Here is a 21,568-nt window from a genome sequence, read left to right as displayed (position 1 = left end):
AGAATATTGGTTGATACAGAAAATGTTCATGATTTACTGCTAAGAAAAAGAAATAGTAACTACAACGTGACACCCTTTCTTTTGTACAGAGAATAAAGCATACTATCATAGGCGTAAAATACTGAAGGGACAGATACTAACATGGTAACAACAGTTGCTCTTGGGTTGCAAAGCAGGGATAGTTACAAGAAATTTTTGTATTTTTCCTTTATACTATTCTGCTTTATTCGTGTTTTCCTACCTTGAGTACTTTGTTTGCCTAATTAAAGAGGTGGGGAGAGGAGGAGATTTCCTCCCCTGCTTTTATTTATTTTATTTTATTTTTTTAAGAAAATCACACTGTGTGCCTAGGAAACTATTGCCAGAATTCCCAAAATCTGCCACAGCCCCGTGCTTGGGGAAATCAGAACTAAGTGAAAGACTTTCGCTCTGAGAGCAAAGTGCGCAGGTGACAGTCAGGAGAGAAGGGCAGAGGAAAGAAACGGGTTGGACCAATTCGAGGACGGGCAGGCTGGCGTGCGGACGGGCGCCAGCAGACAGCCCTCTCCCTAGCGGAGCGCTCGCCCCAGCCTCTGCCCAGCAGGCCCGGGGCGACGCGCTCGGATGCGTGGCTCTGGAAGGGCACTGAGCTGGAACATGCCGGGGCACCGCGCGGGCACCCGGGTGCCGCCGGCGCCGCTGATGAGGGGTGCTAGCAGGCTATGCTCGCGGAGCTAGGAAGCTGTAAACCTGTGAAAAGTCAAGCCAACCAGGCGGAAGCTGCTGCTCTGCAACAGCTAGCCCCGACCGGGGCCTGCCCAGAGCTGCGTTGACCGCTGGAGCCCGCGTGCCGCTGCAGTGGAGCCATCATGAAGTGGCTCCCTGGCCAGGCGGTCCTGGCAGCCCGCCCGCTGGGGAGCAGTGCCAGGAGAACCAGGGCAGGCGGGGATCACGTGCTCCGCGCTCAGGAGCCCTTGGCATACCTCGCGGGCGGCAGCTCTCCCCTCCATTTCCACCCAGGGGGGCTATCGATCTTACTCTAAAAAGACAAAAACACAAATTACGGTGACGCAAAAGAAATATAAAAACAGGAGTCAGAGGACCTAAATTTGATTGTCAACCCATGTGACCATGAGCAGGTCACATTCATGCCTCCGCTTCCCCATCTGTGACATGGATATAATGATCCTATTTGTCCCAAGAGGTAGCCGTGAGTCTTATTAATGAAGATACAAATGATATAAGAAAGAGTAATGAAAACTGCTTTGGAAATTATGACGGATAAGCTGATGCCAGTCCCTGTTCGCTAGATGTGTACACTTTAGGACTTAATAGTTCTTAAATTTTGAATGTTATTTGTGTGTATTGGTAAACCATCACTTTCCACTTTCCACAGCTTAAAATGGAAGACTATAGTGCAGTGATAGCTTAGAACTGGGAAGGAAATCAGATCCAAAGCAAAGGAGAGCACACACCTGCCAATATAAAGATCAATAACAGTGGCTCACACCTGTAATCCCTGCACTTTGGGAGGCAAAGGCGGGCGGATCACGAGGTCAGGAGATCGAGACCATCCTGGCTAACACGGTGAAACCCCCTCTCTACTAGCCGAGCGTGGTGGCGGGCGTCTGTAGTTCCAGCTACTCAGGAGGCTGAGGCAGGAGAATGGCATGAACCCAGGAAGCGGAACTTGCAGTGAGCCCAGATCGTGCCACTGCGCTCCAGCCTGGGCGACAGAGCGAGACTCCATCACAAAATAATAATAATAACAATAATAATAATAATAATAATAATAATAAAGATCAATAACATTTCTGACATTGGGTTTGGAATTGAGTTCTGAGTTTCAAAGCAGTCAGTCAAAGTGTAAAAGGAACCACGATCAGATAATGTTGTACTCATTATCGGAAAAGATTAGTACAGAGAAGATTAAGCCCTCAGGAAAAAATGGGATATTCTCTAAATCTTCATTCCCCAAGTATCAGTCGTTTACATACCATCTTCATGTATTTTGCTGTATTTATATGCCACATGTACATTTAGTTATTGAATATTTTTTCTTTAAAACAGTCTAACAAAAAATATTTCCTGATAAAAAAAATATATTACTCCCTTAAGTGTTTGTTCTATATTTTCCTTGATATAATGTACTTTATTAAGAAATACATAACCATTAAAGTAGAAAATGTTCATTCTCTAACCACCTAATGTCATCTTATATGCCACGTGTATTAGTCCGTTTTCACACTGTTATAAAGAATACCGGAGACTGGGTAAGTTATAAAGAAAAGAGGTTTAATTGACTCACAGTTCCGAATGGCTGGGGAGTCCTCAGGAAACTTACAATCATGGCAGAAGGCGAAGGGGAAGCAAGGACCTTCTTCACATTGTGACAGGAGGAGGCAGGGGGAAAGTGCTGTACTTCAAAACCATCAGCTCTTGTGAGAACTCACTATCACGAGAACAGCATGAGGGAACAACCCCCATGATCCACTCACCTCCCACCAGTTCCCTCCCTCAACACGTGGGGATTACAATTCTAAATGAGATTTGGGTGGGGACACAGATCCAAACCATATCACCACATAAGATGTCTGAGTACATAATATGTGCAGGCTATGTATAGCACACTTTGGGAAACTCTCTTCTTCTTGTTTGATGAGCCCCTTACAGAGCCCATCATGGCATGTCCACACTGACAGAGATCCTAGATATCACTAGGGCCAATTCCCTTTGCAGACTCTGCTAGCAGAGAGAGACCTGGCAAAATGACCAGACCTGCCCAGGATCACCCATCATGAGAGGAACAGGCTGATGCCTCCTAACCTCCAGTCCTATGTCCTTGGCTCCCTTTACACACTACCTCTTCCTAAGTCCCTCCACTCCCCCTACCTCCCGCCATCATGTTGACCCCTCAGTCAGGGCTTATGCCCATGACAGCCTAATAATGTGCCTCTGTCTGAGTCTAAGAGAAGATAAGTTGATACAATTTGGACGGTTCCCCAGAACCACCTTGGATTCTCTCGTGGTCTCTTTCCTTAGATTATGAACTCCAGGAGGGGAAGAGCCATGATTTAGGAGGTTGGTGTGAGATAGTAGGTGTACAGACAGAGTTATATAGAGCTCATCTTCCTAAGTAGGTCCTGAATAGGCTTTGGACAAATTGCACGGGATAAAGAGAAGTAGCCAGAAGAGTTGTAGAATTTCCAGGGCTCAGAACTACTATCAGGCACAGCTTCTGGTGGGGTGGGTTGTACTCTGAAGGAAAGCACCTGCAGAGGAGGCAACTCAGGATCACCTACCTGAGGCTGAGGCAGCAGGCAGAGGGGAGGCTGTTTTAACCGGGCTCCCAGAGGAGCTGCCTTTCACAATTTGTTCACCTGAGGGGTACCTGCTTATAATATGCTGTCAGGTGCCATATGACCTAGCAGAGCCTACATGGATTCCAAAGAAAGTTATGGCAGTCAAGGACTATGAGGTAATAATCTGAAACTCAAATGGGTCCTCTGGGGCCCAACAGGGATATATCTTCCTCACCTAAAGGCACCTGCAGAGCTGATGAGCAGTACAGCCTTGGACCAGTGAGGATAACCTGCAGAGCTCATCAGAGCTAAGCACTAATAAGATTCAGGTTGGGAGGTTGGAGTACAGAGACCCCACAAAGTCTAGCAATAATGCTGCCAACACTCAAGGTAGACAGAAGAACAATCTTTTCAGTTCTGCTTAGCTTCTGCCAGGTGTTGCTACTGGGAAGGCTGTGGGATGAAGGAACAAGCCCTGGATTAGGAGCCAGAAGGCTAGAGTTTTCACTCTGGCTCTGTGTGATGTTGGGCAAGTTGACTTGCCATTCTGGGCTTCAGTTTCCTCATCTACACATTTTTCTAATTCTTGTTCTGCTGTAAGAATTAGGAAATTGAACAGGTGCGGTGGCTCACACCTATGATCCCAGCTCTTTGGGTGGTGGAGGTGGGTGGATCACTTGAGGTCAGGAGTTCAAGATCAACCTGGCTAACATGGTGAAACCCGTCTCTACTAAAAACACAAAAGTTAGCTGGTCGTGGTGGTGTGTACCTGTAATCCCAGCTACTTGGGAGGCTGAGGCAGGAGAATCACTTGAACCCGGGAGGCAGAGGTTGCACTGAGCCAAGATTGTGGCACTGCACTCCAGCCTGGGCAACAGAGTGAAACTCCATCTCAAAAACAAAAACAAAAAAAGATTAGGAAATTTAGGTTCTGAAGTCAGACAGACTTGGTTTCTAGCCCAGTTCTTCCCAAAGGAACTCAGAGGTCAGCTAAGGACACAGATACATAAACAAAGATTTACAAAAGAGATTGGCACAAAAGCAATGATCTTGCTTCTTGATCAAGGCAGCACAGTGAGTGGCAGAGAGAGGACTAGAATACAGGGCCCGGACCTTGATGTAGAGACATAATAATCATATAAATGATTAATGAAGTGGCTAATCATAAATGTGAGAGTTGCCACAAAGGAAAGGTAGAGGACGCTATGCAAATACACAACAGATCGTAACATGATATATAAGCTGTGGGAAAGATTCTGGATGTACATGGCTGAATAGGAACAGCTCTGGCCTCCAGCTCCCAGCATGAGTGACATACAAGACGGGTGATTTCTTCATTTTCAACTGAGGTACCAGGTTCATCTCACTGGGGCGTGTCAGGCAGTTGATGTTGCTCCACACGTGCAGCCCGACCAGTGAGAGCTGAAGCAGGGTGAGGCATCACCTCACCTGGGAAGCGCTAGGGGGAAGGGAATTCCTTTTCTTAGCCAAGGGAAATTGAGACACACAACACCTGGAAAATGTGGTAACTCCCACCCTAATACTGCACTTTACCAAGGGTCTTAGCAAACGGCACATCAGGGGATTATATCCCACACCTGGCCTGGAGGGTCCCACGCCCAGGGAGCCTCCCTCATTGCTAGCACAGCAGTCTGAGATCTAACTGCAAGGTGGCACAAGGCTGGGGGAGGGGTGCCCGCCATTGCTGAGACTTAAGTAGGTGAACAAAGCCATTGGGAAGCTCGAATTGGGTGTAGCCCACCGCAGCTCAAGGAGGCCTGCCTGCCTCTGTAGACTCCACCTCTGGGGACAGGGAATAGCTAAACAAAAAGCAGCAGAAACCTCTGCAGATGTAAAAGTCCCTGTCTGACAGCTTTGAATACAGCAGTGATTCTCCCAGCAAGGAGGTTGATATCTGAGAACGAACAGACTGCCTGCTCAAGTGGGTCCTGACCCCTGAGTAGCCTAACTGAGAGACATCCCCCAAGTGGTGCAGACTGACACCTCACACGGCTGGGTACACCCCTGAGATGAAGCTTCCTGAGCAAGAATCAGATAGCAATATAGCTGTTCAGCAATATTCTATCTTCTGCAGCCTCCGCTGCTGATACCCAGGCAAACAGGGTCCAGAGTGGACCTCAAGCAAACTCCAACAGACCTAAACCTGAGGGTCCTGACTGTTAGAAGGAAAACTAACAAACAGAAAGGACACCCACACCAAAACCCCATCAGTACGTCACCATCATCAAAGACCAAAGGCAGAGAAAACCACAAAGATGGGGAAAAAGCAGTGCAGAAAAGCTGGAAATTCAAAAAATCAGAGCGCATCTCCCCCTCCAAAGGAACTCAGCTCATCACCAGCAACAGAACAAAGCTGGACGGAGAATGACTTTGATGAGTTGAGAGAAGAAGGCTTCAGTTGATCAAATTTCTCAGAGCTAAAGGAGGAACTATGTAACCAGCACAAAGAAACTAAAAACCTTGAAAAAAGAATGGATGAATGGATAACTAGAATAATCAATGCAGAGAAGACCTTAAAAGAACTGATAGAGATGAAAACCATAACACGAGAACTACATGACAAACGCACAAGCTTCAGTAACCGACTTGATCAATTGGAAGAAAGAGTATTAGTGATTGAAGATCAAATGAATGAAATGAAGTGAGAAGAGAAGTGTAGAGAAAAAAGAGTAAAAGAAATGAGCAAAGCCTCCAAGAAATATGGGATTATGTGAAAAGACCAAATCTATGTCTGATTGATGTGCCTGAAAGTGACGGGCAGAATGGAACCAAGTTGTAAAACACTCTGCAGGATATCATCCAGGAGAATTTCCCCAAGCTAGTAAGGCAGGCCAACATTCAAATTCAGGAAATACAGAGAACACCACAAAGATACTCCTCGAGAAGAAAACTCTAAGACACATAGTTTTCAGGTTCACCAAAGATGAAATGAAGGAAAAAATGTTAAGGGCAGCAAGAGAGAAAGGTTGGGTTACCCACAAAGGGAAGCCCATCAGACTAACAGCAGATCTCTTGGCAAAAACTCTACAAGCCAGAAGAGAGTAGGGGCCAATATTCAACGTTCTTAAAGAAAAGAATTGTCAACCCAGAATTGCATATCCAGCCAAACTAAGCTTCGTAAGTGAAGGAGAAATAAAATCCTTCACAGACAAGCAAATGCTTAGAGATTTTGTCACCACCAGGCTTGCCCTACAAGAGATCCTGAAAGAAGCACTAAACATGGAAAGGAATGACAGGTACCAGCCATTGCAAAAACATGTCAAAATGTAAAGTCCATCGATGCTAGGAAGAAACTGCATCGATTAACGAGCAAAACAACCAGCTAATATCATAATGACAGGATCAAGTTCACACATAACAATATTAACCTTAAATGTAAATGGACTAAATGGTCCAATTAGAAGACACAGACTGGAAAATTGGATAAAGAGTCAAGACCCATCAGTTTGCTGTATTCAGGAGACCCATCTCACATGCAGAGACACACATAGGCTCAAAATAAAGGGATGGAGGAAGATCTACCAAGCAAATGAAAAAAAAAAAAAGCAGGAGTTACAATCTTAGTCTCTGATAAAACAGACTTTAAACCATCAAAGATCAAAAGAGACAAAGAAGGCCATTACATAATGATAAAGGGATCAATTCATCAGGAAGAGCTAACTATCCTAAATATATATGTACCCAATACAGGAGCACCCAGATTCATAAAGCAAGTCCTTAGAGACTTACAAAGAGACTTAGACTCCCATACAATACTAATGGGAGACTTTAACACCCCACTGTTGACATTAGACAGATCAACGAGACAGAAAGTTAACAAGGATATCCAGGAATTGAACTCAACTCTGCACCAAGCAGACCTAATAGCCATCTACAGAACTCTCCACCCCAAATCAACAGAATATATATTCTTCTCAGCACCACATCCCACTTATTCCAAAACTGACCACATAGTTGGAAGTAAAGCACTCCTCAGCAAATGTAAAAGAACAGAAATTATAACAAACTGTCTCTCAGACCACAGTGCAATCAAACTAGAACTCAGGACTAAGAAACTCAATCAAAACCGCTCAACTACATGGAAACTGAACAACCTTCTCCTGAATGACTACTGGGTACATAATGAAATGAAGGCAGAAATAAAGATGTTCCTTGAAACCAATGAGAAAAAAGATACAACATACCAGAATCTCTGGGTCACATTTAAAGCAGTGTGTAGAGGGAAATTTATAGCACTAAATGCCCACAAAAGAAAGCAGGAAAGGGCTGGGCGCGGTGGCTCAAGCCTGTAATCCCAGCACTTTGGGAGGCCGAGACGGGCGGATCACGAGGTCAGGAGATCGAGACCATCCTGGCTAACACGGTGAAACCCCGTCTCTACTAAAAAAAATACAAAAAACTAGCCAGGCGAGGTGGCGGGCGCCTGTAGTCCCAGCTACTCGGGAGGCTGAGGCAGGAGAATGGCGCAAACCCGGGAGGCGGAGCTTGCAGTGAGCTGAGATCCGGCCACTGCACTCCAGCCTGGGCGACAGAGCGAGACTCCATCTCAAAAAAAAAAAAAAAAGAAAGCAGGAAAGATCTAAAATTGACACCCTAACATCACAATTAAAAGAACTAGAGAAGCAAGAGCAAACACATTCAAAAGCTAGAAGAAGGCAAGAAATAACTAAGATTGGAGCAGAACTGAAGGACACAAAGACACAAAAAACCCTCAAAAAATAAACGAATCCAGGAGCTGGTTTTTTGAACAGATCAACAAAATTGAAAGACCTCTAGCAAGACTAATAAAGAAGAAAAGAGAAAACAATCAAATAGATGCAATAAACAATGCTAAAGGGGATATCACCACCTATCCCATAGAAACACAAAGCACCATCAGAGAATACTATAAACACCTCTACGCAAATAAACTAGAAAGCCTAGAAGAAATGGATAACTTCCTGGACACTTACACTCTCCCAAGACTAAACCAGGAAGAAGTTGAATCCCTGAATAGACCAATAGCAGGCTCTGAAATTGAGGCAATAATTAATAGCCTACCAACCAAAAAAATTCCAGGACCAGATCCATTCACAGCCAAATTCTATCAGAGGTACAAAGAGGAATTGGTACCATTCCTTCTGAAACTGTTCCGATCAACAGAAAAAGAGGGAATCCTCCCTCACTCATTTTATGAGGCCAACATCATCCTGATACCAAAGCCTGGCAGAGACACAACAAAAAAAGAGAATTTTAGACCAATATGCCTGATGAACATTGATGCAAAAATCCTGAATAAAATACTGGCAAACTGAATCCAGCAGCACATCAAAAAGCTTATCCACCATGACCAAGTGGGCTTCATCCCTAGGATGCAAGACTGGTTCAACATATGCAAATCAATAAATGTAATCCAGCATATAAACAGAACCAAAGTCAAAAACCACATGATTATCTCAATAGATGCAGAAAAGGCCTTTGACAAAATTCAACAGCCCTTCATGCTAAAAACTCTCAATAAATTTGGTATTGATGGAACATATCTCAAAATAATAATAACTATTTATGACAAACCCACAGCCAATATCATACTGAATGGGCAAAAACTGGAAGCATTCCCTCTGAAAACTGGCACAAGACAGGGATGCCCTCTCTCACCACTCCTATTCAACATAGTGTTGGAAGTTCTGGCTAGGGCAATCACGCAAGAGAAAGAAATAAAGGGTGTTCAGTTAGGAAAAGAAGAAGTCAAATTGTCCCTGTTTGCAGAAGACATGATTGTATATTTAGAAAACCCCATCATCTCAGCCCAAAATTTCCTAAAGCTGATAAGCAACTTCAGCAAAGTCTCAGGATACAAAATCAATATGCAAAAATCACAAGCATTCTTATACACCAGTAACAGACAAACAGAGAGCCAAATCATGAATGAACTCCCGTTCACAGTAGCTACAAAGAGAATAAAATACCTAGGAATCCAACTTACAAGGGATGTGAAGGACCTTTTCAAGGAGAACTACAAACCACTGCTCAGTGAAATAAAAGAGGACACAAACAAATGGAAGAACATACCATGCTCATGGATAGGAAGAATCAATATTGTGAAAATGGCTATACTGCCCAAGGTAATTTATAGATTCAATGCGATCCCCATCAAGCTACCAATGACTTTCTTCACAGAATTGGAAAAAACTGCTTTAAAGTTCATATGGAACCAAAAAAGAGTCTGCATTGCCAAGACAATCCTAAGCCAAAAGAACAAAGCTGGAGGCATCATGCTACCTGACTTCAAACTATACTACAAGGCTACAGTAACCAAAATAGCATGGTACAGGTACCAAAACAGAGATATAGATCAATGGAACAGAACAGAGCCCTCAGAAATAATACCACACTTCTACAGCCATCTGATCTTTGACAAACCTGACAAAAACAAGAAATGGGGAAAGGATTCCCTATTTAATAAATGGCGCTGGGAAAATTGGCTAGCTGTAAGTAGAAAGCTGAAACTGGATCCTTTCCTTACTCCTTATACAAAAATTAATTCAAGATGGATTAGAGACTTAAATGTTAGACCTAAAACCATAAAAACCCTAGAAGAAAACCTAGGTAATACCATTCAGGACATAGGCATGGGCAAGGACTTCATGTCTAAAACAATGAAAGCAACAGCAACAAAAGCCAGAATTGGCAAATGGGATCTAATTAAACTAAAGAACTTCTGCACAGAAAAAGAAACTACCATCAGAGTGAACAGGCAACCTACAGAATGGGAGAAAATTTTTGCAATCTACTCATCTGACAAAGGGCTAATATCCAGAACCTACAAAGAACTCAAATTTACAAGAAAAAAGCAAACAACCCCATCAAAAAGTGGGCAAAGGATATGAACAGACACTTCTCAAAAGAAGACATTCATACAGCCAACAGACACATGAAAAAATGCTCATCATCACTGGCCATCAGAGAAATGCAAATCAAAACCACAATGAGATACCATCTCACACCAGTTAGAATGGCAATCATCAAAAAATCAGGAAACAACAGGTGCTGGAGAGGATGTGGAGAAATAGGAACACTTTTACACTGTTGGTGGGACTGTAAACTAGTTCAACCATTGTGGAAAACACTGTGGCGATTCCTCAAGGATCTAGAACTAGAAATACCATTTGACCCAGCCATGCCATTACTGGGTATATACCCAAAGGATTATAAATCATGCTGCTATAAAGACACAAGCACACATATGTTTATTGCGGCACTATTCACAATATCAAAGACTTGGAATCAACCCAAATGTCCATCAGTGACAGACTGGATTAAGAAAATGTGGCACATATACACCATGGAATATTATGCGGCCATAAAAAAGGATGAGTTCGTGTCCTTTGTAGGGACATGAATACAGCTGGAAACCACCATTCTCAGCAAACTATTTCAAGAACAGAAAACCAAACACTGCATGTTCTCACTCATAGGTGGGAATTGAACAATGAGATCACTTGGACACAGGAAGGGGAACATCACACACCGGGGTCTATTGTGGGGAGGCATGAGGGGGGAGGGATAGCATTAGGAGATATACCTAATGTAAATGAGGAGTTAATGGGTGCAGCACACCAACATGGCACATGTATATATATGTAACAAACCTGCACGTTGTGCACATGTACCCTAGAACTTAAAGTATATAAAAAAAAAAAAAAAGACTTTGAGAAAATCTCAAGAAAGACACACACACACACACACACACACACACACACACACACACACACAAAGATTCTGGATGTTCTCCAAAGAGTAATAGGAAATCATCTAAGCAAAATGGTGATATTGAGGCTGCTGCAATGAAGACCAGATCGGAAGGATGCAAGAGTGGAGGCATGGAGGCCTGCTAGGTGACTCTTGCAATAATTCAGACAAGAGATGTTAATGACATGGATTAGGGAAGTGGGGTGACTAGACCAATAAGGCATAAAACTATCGGGACTCAATGACTGATTCCATGTAACAAGAGAAAGGGAGAAGGCCATGTTAAAGGTGACACTCATGTTACTGATAGAGACAGAAGACAGCCAAGGGTCCCCATCAAAACCCCAGTTTCAAGCCTAAAAATGCCTGAAGTCTGAAAAACCAGACTGCTGGTCCCAGATGAAGCCCACACTTTCCCAACTAGTTCTCTCTGAATAATGCCCACCTGCACACTGGGGAAGTGGGTGGAGCCTTGGGAAGTTTGTGCCTTAGGCAGCAGAGGAGCCTTCTCTCTTCAGTTCAAGTGGTGACCTGGGAATCAATCTGTGAGGTGGAGGGCCTATTAGCAGGACTCCATCTCACTTGCTGAGTTGTTTTTTTTTTCTATTTTTCCTTTTTGTTCAATAAAGTCCTGCTTTACTTGCCCTTCAATACATCCACATGCCTAAATTTCCCTGGTATGTGACAAGAACCCAAGTTTTAGCTGAACTAAGGAATAAAGTTCTACAACATTACTGGAATGAAAAACAGGGTAAATGATGGTGCCATTTACTGAGATCAGAGTACTAGGGGGGAGCATGTTTTAGGGTGATCTTTAGTTCAACTTTAGACACATTGGGTTTTCTAGTTGTGGTGGTTGTGTTTTAATTCGGTTTCGTCTGAGAATGCCGAGTATGGCTATGGAATTGAGAAAGTAGTTGGGTATGGAGGTCCCTTGATTAATGAGAGGATTGGGTTTTGGAGTCAACCCATTGGCAACTGAAAGCACAGTGGACGGAGAGAGGCAACCTGCCTATCCCTGAAGCATAGTGGAGAATAGACGGTACACAGGCTTTGGAATGGCACTCATTGGTTTTTGGTTCCCTTTTAACCACCAGCCATGTGACCCTGGTCAATTTGCTTAATTAATCTGAGCATAAGGCTCCTTATTATTTGGAAATAATGATTCCTACATCACTGAATTATCATGAGAATTATACTCTATTACAATTAACAGTTCAAAAGACTCTTATCTACGTACTGTATATAAGGATATTTCAGACAAACACTATATCTTATAAGCTTGGCGTGAAATTGCTATGATCTGAATGTTTGTGTCCCCTTAAAAGTTACATACTGAAATCCTAACCCCTGAGGTGATGATGGTATTGGGAGGTGGGGCCTTTGGGAGATGATTAAGTCATGAGGGCAAAGCCCTTATGAATGGGACTAGTGCCCTTATAAAAGAAACCCCAGAGAGATCCCTCACCCCTTCCACATGTGAGGTTGCAGTGAGAAGGCAACTGTCTATGAGGAAACTGGCCCTCACTGGAACCCAACCATGCTCGCACCTTGATCTTGGACTTCCCAGCCTCCAGAACTGTAAGCAATATAGTTCTGCTGTTTATAGCCACTCAGTCTATAGTATTTTGTTATAGTAGCCCAAATGGACTAAGACAGAAGTCTAATATCAAAATAATTTATCTGAACAAAATAAATCCAAAGCACTTATCATAGCAAAGAGACAGTATAGCATAGGTTTATGCAGACATTTTAGGCATAGACAACCCTGGGTTCAAGCCTGGGCTTATCACTTCCTGGCTGCATGACTTTGGAAAATTATTTACTGGGTTTCCTTTTCTGAAAAACTGAGAGAGTAATAGAATTCATCCCATGGGATGGTTGTATGGATTAAATAAAATGTGGAAAATACCTTGACTTAAAAGTTTCAAAAATGCTAGTTATTGTTATTGTACAAAATATAGCGTCGGGCACACAGTGAGCATTCATTACATGTTTGTTTCCCTACCTCCTCCTCACCACTCCTCCAACCTCCCCAGATTCATCTGCACACATTTTTAGGTGCACAGGCCTTACTCAGGGGCTGTTCATAAAGGAACTAGAGCTCTCTAAGTTCTAATTCATTACAACACTTTCAGCTCAGCCCCCTCCACAGCGATCTATTCTCCCCCTTCATTCAACAAACCCAACAGACAATATAGGACATTGTCATGTTGTAAGCAAGTACCAGCTCCTCTCCCTCGCTGGGAATGGAAGAGACAGAGGCTCTAGGCCATATGCTCACAGCATCAGCTGTGTTTCCATGACGACAAGCCCAGCACAACTAGATGTTTCAGCAGACAGGAGCTGTGACACCCTGCTCTCCGCAGAATGTAGCTGACTAGCTATTGTTATTTCCTTGCACTTATCTAAGCACTAAAGCAGGCTGGATGTGGCTCTGAGGGGTGGGGAAGTTTGTGTTTGCAAGAGTAGGAAATTGAATTTGGGAATGCAGTTGGCTGTTCATTGTAGCAGTTAACTGTTTTGGCTATAATAAGTTAAAAGAAGCCCAAAAACAAAACAAAAATTCCATTCTAAGTGCCACAACAGAGGAAAATACTTATTGCTATGTGAACAATAGGAGGATTTGGACCTAATGCTTCCTAAGGGAGTGATAGAAGACTTCATCTTTATAAAATCTTGGTATTTTCTCTATCTTTAAAGAGAAACATCCTACAAATGTGTTAATTAGGGTACCTTCAGCTCCAAGTAACCGGGAACCCAACTAAAGCAACTTAAATAATTAGAACAGTGACTATCTCATGCTCCAGAAAATCTGGAGGTGAGCCATTCTGGGGCTGGCTAATTCAGTGGCTTAGGGATAGCAGCAGGACCCAAATATTTTCTATCTTTCTGCTCTTTTGTCCTTGTTATGTCTGCAGTGTCTTTCCTCATAGTTAAGAGATGGTCAAAGCACTTCCAGGTGTTACAAGCAGACGTTTCATCTCCAAAGAAGAAAGGCATTTGCTCCTGTGCATTGCTTTTTAGTAGTGAGGAAAACCTCTCCCAATTACCCACCTGCAGACTTTCTATCAGGTCCCATTGATCACAGCGAGGGCCCAGGGTCATGCCTTCATAGTGGATTCAGGATCAAGCATTTGGGTTTTCTCCTGAGGGAAATGGAGAGTCATTAGAGGATTTTCAACCAGGTGATAGAGTCACACCTTTTTAGTGGTTGTCTGTTTTGTAGAGACAATGTCTCACTACGTTGCCCAGGCTGGTCTCAAACTCCTGGGTTCAAGCAATTCTGTTACCTTGGCCTCCCAAAGTTCTGGGATATACAAGTGTGAGCCACCTCACCCAGCTTAGATTTCTGTTTTCGATAGATCACTTAGAGAGTAATACGGAAGATGGACTAGAGGGAGGGAAAGATGAGAAGCAGGAAAACCTGTTAGCAAACTGTTGCAAAATCCATATGAGAAATGATGAGACCTGAACCACAGTAATGATGATGGGAATTTGGCATAGGAATTAGGAAAGACAGAGCTAATCGGAGATGATAAATTTGCATTGGCAGTAGATGCAGAGATTGCCTAGAAGTCTTGCCACCAACTGAACTGAAGAACATCACAGGATCGAATTTGAAGGAGCTGATGATTAGCTCAATTGTGTAAATATTGAAACCATGGTGTTTCCAGGTGGTAGGACAAGATAAAGGCTGGAATTGAGAAAGGGATATGGAGCTGAGAGTTGTCTGCATGGGAGGGATTGGTTAAAGCCAAAGGAATGGATGAGGTCACCCAAAGCAAGAAGGGAAGGGTGCCAAGAACAGAACTCTGGGTGCACAGCATTTAAGGAATGGGCTGTGGATGAGAATTCCATGAAAAAGATGAACTCAGAGGAATCAGAAAGATAGAAAGAGAACCAGGAGGGGGTTGTATTACAGAAGCCAAAGGACAAAGATTTCCAAAGAGTGGTAAATACCACAGAAGGGCAAGGGAGACAGGCATTGACTTCAGCTTTAATGACTTTGATGTGAGCAGTAAAGGCAGCATATGCAGATAACTCTTTCTAGAAGTCTGGCTGTGACGGGGAGTAGAGAGATGATATGATAACTGAGGCGGGTGAGGGACAATTTTATAATGTAGAATGAAGCTTGGACATGTTTGCAGGCTGAAGGAAGGAGCCCAGGGTCTGGGAGATGCCATAGTCCTGTCTGACCTATAGACATAGGCCAGTTTTGAAGCAAAACTCCAAAAGTTGAGTTCTCTCCTCCCTGTGGGCCACTCCAGAGGATCCCTTGGGCTGGCTCCTCAACAGGGGGTCACCAGGTGTCCCTCAGCCTCTGCTGTTATGATGACACACTCATCCACATGCCCTTATTATTCTTAGAAAACACAAGGGAATCAATCCTAGTCTCCATTTAGTACTGGCTTTCTGGAAATTATGCAAAATACTGGCTGTCTCCCAGATCACTTATTAGTGCCTTGGGGTGGTAATTTCATGGAAATGACTGTGAGGCACAGATGAGCCGTCTAGCAGACAGCCGTTTACATTCCAGGGGTCTGTCTTCTATATCTTCCCTATCCCCTTTGGGGCTGGTCCCACTGTCCCCAGGTCAGGTTCTCAGGGAGCTGTACCCTCACCTTCCCTACTTCCTTCAGACTCAGAGCTTCCTTTGCCCAGCCAGCCACTCACTGTCCATCTCTTGGTGGCATAATTGTAACCAGAAGCAGAGTAGGGTATGCACCTTGGTGAGGTCAGGGATGTGTAACTTGAAGGAGATCCAGGAAAAGCTGTCAACATGGCACAGATCCCAACATGCAGCCCTGGGACAGGCAGCCCTTACCCACAGAGCCCTGGTAGGACACATATTGAGGTGTGTGTGTATGTGTGTGTATATATATATGTGTGTGTGTGTGTGTGTGTGTGTATATATATTTGAGACAGGGTCTCACTTTCTCTGTCAGGATGGAGTGCAGTGGCATGATCTCAGCACACTGCAACCTCCGCTTCCCGGGTTCAAGCAATTCTCCCACGTCAGCCTCCAGAGTAGCTGGGACAACAGGTGCTCGCCACGATGCCCAGCTAATTTTTGTATTATTTTTGGTAGAGATGGGGGTTCACGATGTTGATGTTGGCCAGGCTGGTCTCAAACTCCTGACCTTGTGATCCACCCACCTCAGCCTCCCAAAGTGCTGGGATTACAGGCATGAGCCACTGTGCCCGGCTGCGGTATGTTTTCTAAGGGAAACCTTTACAGAAACTGCCTGCCTCACCCCCAAAGTTTACTCCCAGAAGCCATGCTTCTGCTGCATCTTCCTATTCCTCATCCCCATCTTGGGCTATGAGGTCCAGGGTAGACATTCCGTGGCTTCAATCACTTAGCATAATGTTTTAAGATTCGTTCATGTTGTAGTATGTATTCATACTTCATTCCTTTTGATTGACAAATAACATTCTTATGTATGGATGTGCCATATCGATTCATGGACATTTGGATTGTTTCAATATTTTGGCTTTTGTGAATAATGTTGCTATGAACATTTGTGTACAAGGTGAATGTATTTTGCTATGAATATTTGTGTACAACATTTTGTGTGAATGTATGTTTTCATTTTTGGGGGGATGGAATTGCTAGGTTATATAAGTATGTATATTGTGTAATTGTTTAAACATGACGTTTAATTGTTAACTGCCAGACTGTTTTCCAAAGCAACAGCACCAGTTTACATTCCCACCAGCAGTGTATGGGAGTTTCTCTACATCCTTCACAACACTTATTGTTTGTCTTTTTCATTAGAACCATACTGGGGGGTATGAAGTGAAATCTCATTGTGGTTTTGATTTCCATTTTTCTAATGGCTAATAATGTTGAGCATTTGTTTGCGTGTTTACTGGCCATTTGTATATCTTCACTGGGGAAATGTCTATTTGTATCCTTAGCTCATTTTTAAATTAGGTTGTCTTTTAATTATTGATTTCTAAGAGTTCTTTGTATATTTTGGGTACAAGTCCCTTATCAGATATATGATTTGCAAAACTCATTCTGTGGGTTGTCTTTTCACATCCCTGATGATAGCCTTTGAAGCACAAAAGTTTTAAGTTTAGATAAAATCCAGTCTATTTTTTCTTTCACTCATGCTTTTTTTTTTTTTTTTTTTTTTTTTTGACACAGGCTCTCACTCTGTCATCCAGGCTAGAGTGCAGTGGTGTCATCTCAGCTCTTTGCAACCTCCACCTCCCGGGTTCAAGCAATTCCTGTGCCTCAGCCTCCTGAATAACTGGGACTACAGGTGTGCAACACCACACCCAGCTAATTTTTGTATTTTTAGTAGAGAAGGGGTTTCACCATGTTGGCCAGACTGGCCTCATGGGGATCTGCCTGCCTCTGCCTCCCAAAGCGCTGGGGTTACAGGCGTAAGCCACTGCACCGAGCCTCATACTTTTTTTGTATCCAAGGAGGCTTTGTCTAACCCAAAGTTGTTTTTTGTTTGTTTGTTTTTGTTTTTGTTTTGTTTTGTTTGAGATGGAGTCTTGCTCTGTTGCTTAGGCTGGATCACAGTGGTGTGATCTTGGCTCACTGCAAATTCCGCCTCCCAGGTTCAAGAAATTCTCCTGCCTCATCCTCCCAAGTAGCTGAGATTACAGGCGCGTGCCATCACACCCGGCTAATTTTTGTATTTTTAGTAGAGGCGGGGTTTCACCGTGTTGGCAGGCTGGTCTGGAACTCCTGGCCTCAAGTGATCCACCTGCCTCGGCCTCCCAAGGTGCTGAGATTACAGGTGTGAGCCACTGTGCCTGGCCCTAACCCAAAGTCTTGAAGCTTTACACCTGTGTTCTTTTCCAAGCGCTTTTTAGTTGCAACTCTTACACTTCATTGATGATCCGTTTGGAATCAAAACTTAAATTCAGTATAAATCTGACCCTCATCACATACACACCACTCCTCATCCCAGGTTTAGGTTTCACCCTGATTGCTTAGAGCAGAAGTAGAGGAATAAAATGTAGCAGTAAGCCATCCCCTGTCCTTAATAGGGGGAAGGCTTCTCCCTCACCATTATGTTTCCTTTCAAATAAGAGAGCTCAATTATCGTGACACTTTCCATTAACTTACCCTGTCCACAACAAGTAGAGTGACTTACTTGATTCATAAAAGTGAGAGTAAGCTGGGCATGGTTGATTCAGTGCCTCCTTTTAAATTTCTTTTCTAGCCCAGCACAGTGGCTTATACCTGTAATCCCAGCACTTTGGGAGGCTGAGGTGGGTAGATCACTTGAGGCCAGGAATTTGAGACCAGCCTGGCCAACACAGCGAAACCCCATCTCTACTAAAAATACAAATAATTAGCTGGGTGTGGTGGCATGCGCCTGTAATCCCAGCTACTGGGGAGGCTGAGGCACGAGAATTGCTTGAACCTGGGAGGTGGAGGCTACAGTAAGCAGAGACTGTGCCACTGCACTCCAGACAGGGCAACAGAGTGAGACTCTGCCTCAAAAAATTAGAATAATAAGAAATAAATTTCTTTTCTTTTGTGTTCTTAGGCTAGAGCCTGCCTGCAGGGAGAAGGAGTTCTCTTCTGCTCCTTGTTTTAAGTCTCATCTGGGCAGGGCCCCATGTCTGGAGGCTGCTGGGGACCATGCTACTTCCACTGGATGGTGAGTCTGCCTAATTCAGGGATTCATTAGCTCACTTATTTGGCTCCCCTCTAAACTATATGCCTCAATTTGGCCTTTATTACCAAAAAGGTGAGTTTTTGTCACCATCTATCTGGCTTTGTCACCATCTCTATCTGGTTTCTCAATTTGTTTAGAACCCAGGCAGATGAGAACAGCACTCTGAGTGGGCCACATCAGAGACTCTAACACCTTCTTTCCTGACTTAAAGGAAAGGAACTATTCCTAGTTCCTCTAGTATATGGGGGTGGGGAAGAAGGAAAGGGCCATTTCCCTCAAATTTTCTTCTCTCTTGCTCAGTTAGACCCTGGAGATAGTTCAGTAATCTATTGCCTAACCAGATATCCACATGGGAAATAGAATTGCAGTCTCATCTTCTTGCAGGCAACTCTAATCCCTACAAATGCTTCCTTTGGGGCCCAGTATGGTGGCTCACACCTGTAATCCAGGTGGTTTGGGAGGCTGAGACGGGAGAATCACTTGAGGCCAGGAATTCAACACCATCCTGGGCCAACATAGTGAGACCCTGTCTCCACAAAATAAATAAATAAATAAATACATACATACATACATACATACAGAGTCAGCCAAGCATTTCGGCGTATGCCTATAGTCCTAGCCACTTGAGAGACTGAGGTGGGAGCATTGCCAGAACCCAGGAGTTTGAGGTTACTATGATCACACCACTGCGCTTCAGCCTGGACAACAGAGAGAGATCCTGTCTCTTAAAAAATTAAAAAAAAAAAAAGGTCTGGGTGCAGTGGCTCACGCCTGTAATCCCAGCACTTTGGGAGGCCAAGGTGGGTGGATCATGAGGTCAGGAGTTTGAGACCAGCCTGACCAACATGGTGAAACCCTGTCTCTACTAAAAATACAAAAAATTAGCTGGGCTTGGTGACACACACCTGTAATCCCAAATACTCAGGAAGCTGAGGCAGGACAATCACTTGAACCCAGGAGGCGGAGGTTACAGTGAGCCGAGATCGCACCACTGCACTCCAGCCTGGACAACAGAGCAAGACTCCATTTCAAAAAATTACATAAACAAATAATAATACTAGTAATAGCATTCCTTTGGAGCCCCTCCCTCCTTTCCCCATACGAGGCTTCAGTTAGAGAAGAAAACGCCCACTTACCATGAACAAACGCTGCAGTCTCCACAAGTCCCACTACCCTCAAGAAGTCTCCCCTGCCTTCCCTTTTCTATATCTTAATATAATTCAGAAGGTAGGGGGTGACGGTGGAGGGGTGGTGGTTGATGGGAGCAGAACCAATTGTGCATCCTGTTTGTAAGCCCAGGGGAAGATTAAAGGGCGAAGGGTTCTACACTTCAAATGTAAGCTGTTCTCTTTAGAAGGTGAGATATTTTGTTTTTGTTTTTGTTTTTGTTTTTTGTGGCCATGGGCTTTAGTGTCAATTGTAGGGCAACAGGAAAAGAGCCACCAACATCCTGTTAAAAAGTAACCCCCCCATGCTGGGTGCGGTGGCTCATGCCTGTAATCCTAGTACTTTGGGAGGCTGAGGCGGGTGGGCCGCTTGAATCCAGGAGTTCGAGACCAGCTTGGCCAACATGACAAAACCTCATCTCTACTAAAAATACAAAAATTGGCTGGGCATGGTAGTGCATGCCTGTAGTCCTAGCTACTCAGGTGGGTGAGGCAAGAGGATCGCTTGAGCCCAGGAGGTGAAGGCTGTAGTGAACCCCGATCGTTCCACTGCACTCTAGCCTGGGTGACAGAGTGAGAACCTGTCTCAAAAAAAAAAAAAAAAAAAGTTACCCCTGCTCTTGACCAAAAATTTAAAAATATTATAAATATAGATGTAATAGAGGAATTGCAAAGCCCCCATAACCCCACTTCCCTGGATAAAAGGGAACAGTGTTAGCAGTTGGATATATATTCCTCCAGACTTTTTTTTTCAATGCATGTATTAACTTTAAGAAAAGGATGAGTTCATAATGTATATGCAATTTTGTAACTTCCTTTTTTCAATAAAAAATATCCTAGGCATCCATAAGATTTCTTGCTATCAGAGAATGGAGAGAAAAATATGGAAAGGAAGATAACTAGGATGAACCTTCTGGAGTTGGATTACAAACTGAATATTGGTGGAAACATTTTCTTCAATATATATAGATAGATTTAGAAAGAAATATACATATATGCACTTGAATCTCTCAAGTCGCCTGCTTGGCCCTCTTCCAAGTGTACTAAATAAAAAGAAATATACATATAAATGTCTATATGTGAGAGTATATACACATAACACACACACTCCACATGGATATACATAGATGTATTTCCTAGCTTTGCCCATTCTTAGAGTCCAGAAACAGTGATATCCCAAACACAATGAACATACCTAGCACTCAGTTCTTGATTTTTAAAAACCATCCTTCAGTCGGGCGCTGTAATCCCAGCATTTTGGGAGTCTGAGGTGCATGGATCACTTGAGCCCAGGAGTTCAAGACCAGCCTGGGTAACATGGTGAAACCCTGTCTCTAAAATATATATATATATATATATATATATACACACACACACACACACATACACACACACACAAACACACACACACAATATGTGTATATATACACAATACATATATACACACATATATATATAGTGTGTAAATCTAGCTGGGCTCGGTGGCTCGTGCCTGTAGTCCCAGCTACATGAAAGGCTGAGGTGGGAGAATCACTTGAGCCTGGGAGGCAGGCAGAGGCTGCAGTGAGCCAAGATCACACCACTGCACTCTAGCCTGGGTCAATAAATAAATAAATAAATATATATATATATATATAAATAAACAATAAAAACATCCTTCACTAAAAGGAACCAGGGCTCCTTAGAGAAATGGCTTCCAGGGCTGAATCACAGA

The 21,568-nt window shown here is 43.5% G+C and overlaps 1 protein-coding gene and 1 long non-coding RNA gene across 6 annotated transcripts in view; one reads left to right on the top strand and one right to left on the bottom strand.

Annotated features, from left to right (window-relative positions):
- Positions 1–14,156, bottom strand: part of LOC105486925 (RAS related 2) — a 114,726-nt gene extending 100,570 nt beyond the window's left edge. Inside the window, exon 1 of the mRNA XM_071075058.1 lies at positions 14,091–14,156. Coding sequence (XP_070931159.1) covers positions 14,091–14,141 — 51 coding nt within the window. The 5' untranslated portion in view covers positions 14,142–14,156. The remainder of the gene's footprint in view (positions 1–14,090) is intronic.
- Positions 1–21,568, top strand: part of LOC112427588 (uncharacterized) — a 125,627-nt gene that overhangs the window by 21,947 nt on the left and 82,112 nt on the right. For 4 of the 5 annotated variants that reach the window (XR_011610801.1, XR_011610803.1, XR_011610800.1 and 1 more), the window contains exon 3: positions 18,557–18,670. This is a non-coding gene — a long non-coding RNA (uncharacterized lncRNA). Of the gene's footprint in view, positions 1–18,556; positions 18,671–20,694; positions 21,370–21,568 lie in introns of those variants that run through there. The other variant, XR_011610802.1, reaches the window with a different exon arrangement.

The sequence above is a fragment of the Macaca nemestrina genome, chromosome 12 (genome assembly GCF_043159975.1).
Source record: "Macaca nemestrina isolate mMacNem1 chromosome 12, mMacNem.hap1, whole genome shotgun sequence".
Classification (NCBI taxonomy): Eukaryota; Metazoa; Chordata; class Mammalia; order Primates; family Cercopithecidae; genus Macaca; species Macaca nemestrina.
This window is presented reverse-complemented; position numbering and strand designations above follow the sequence as displayed.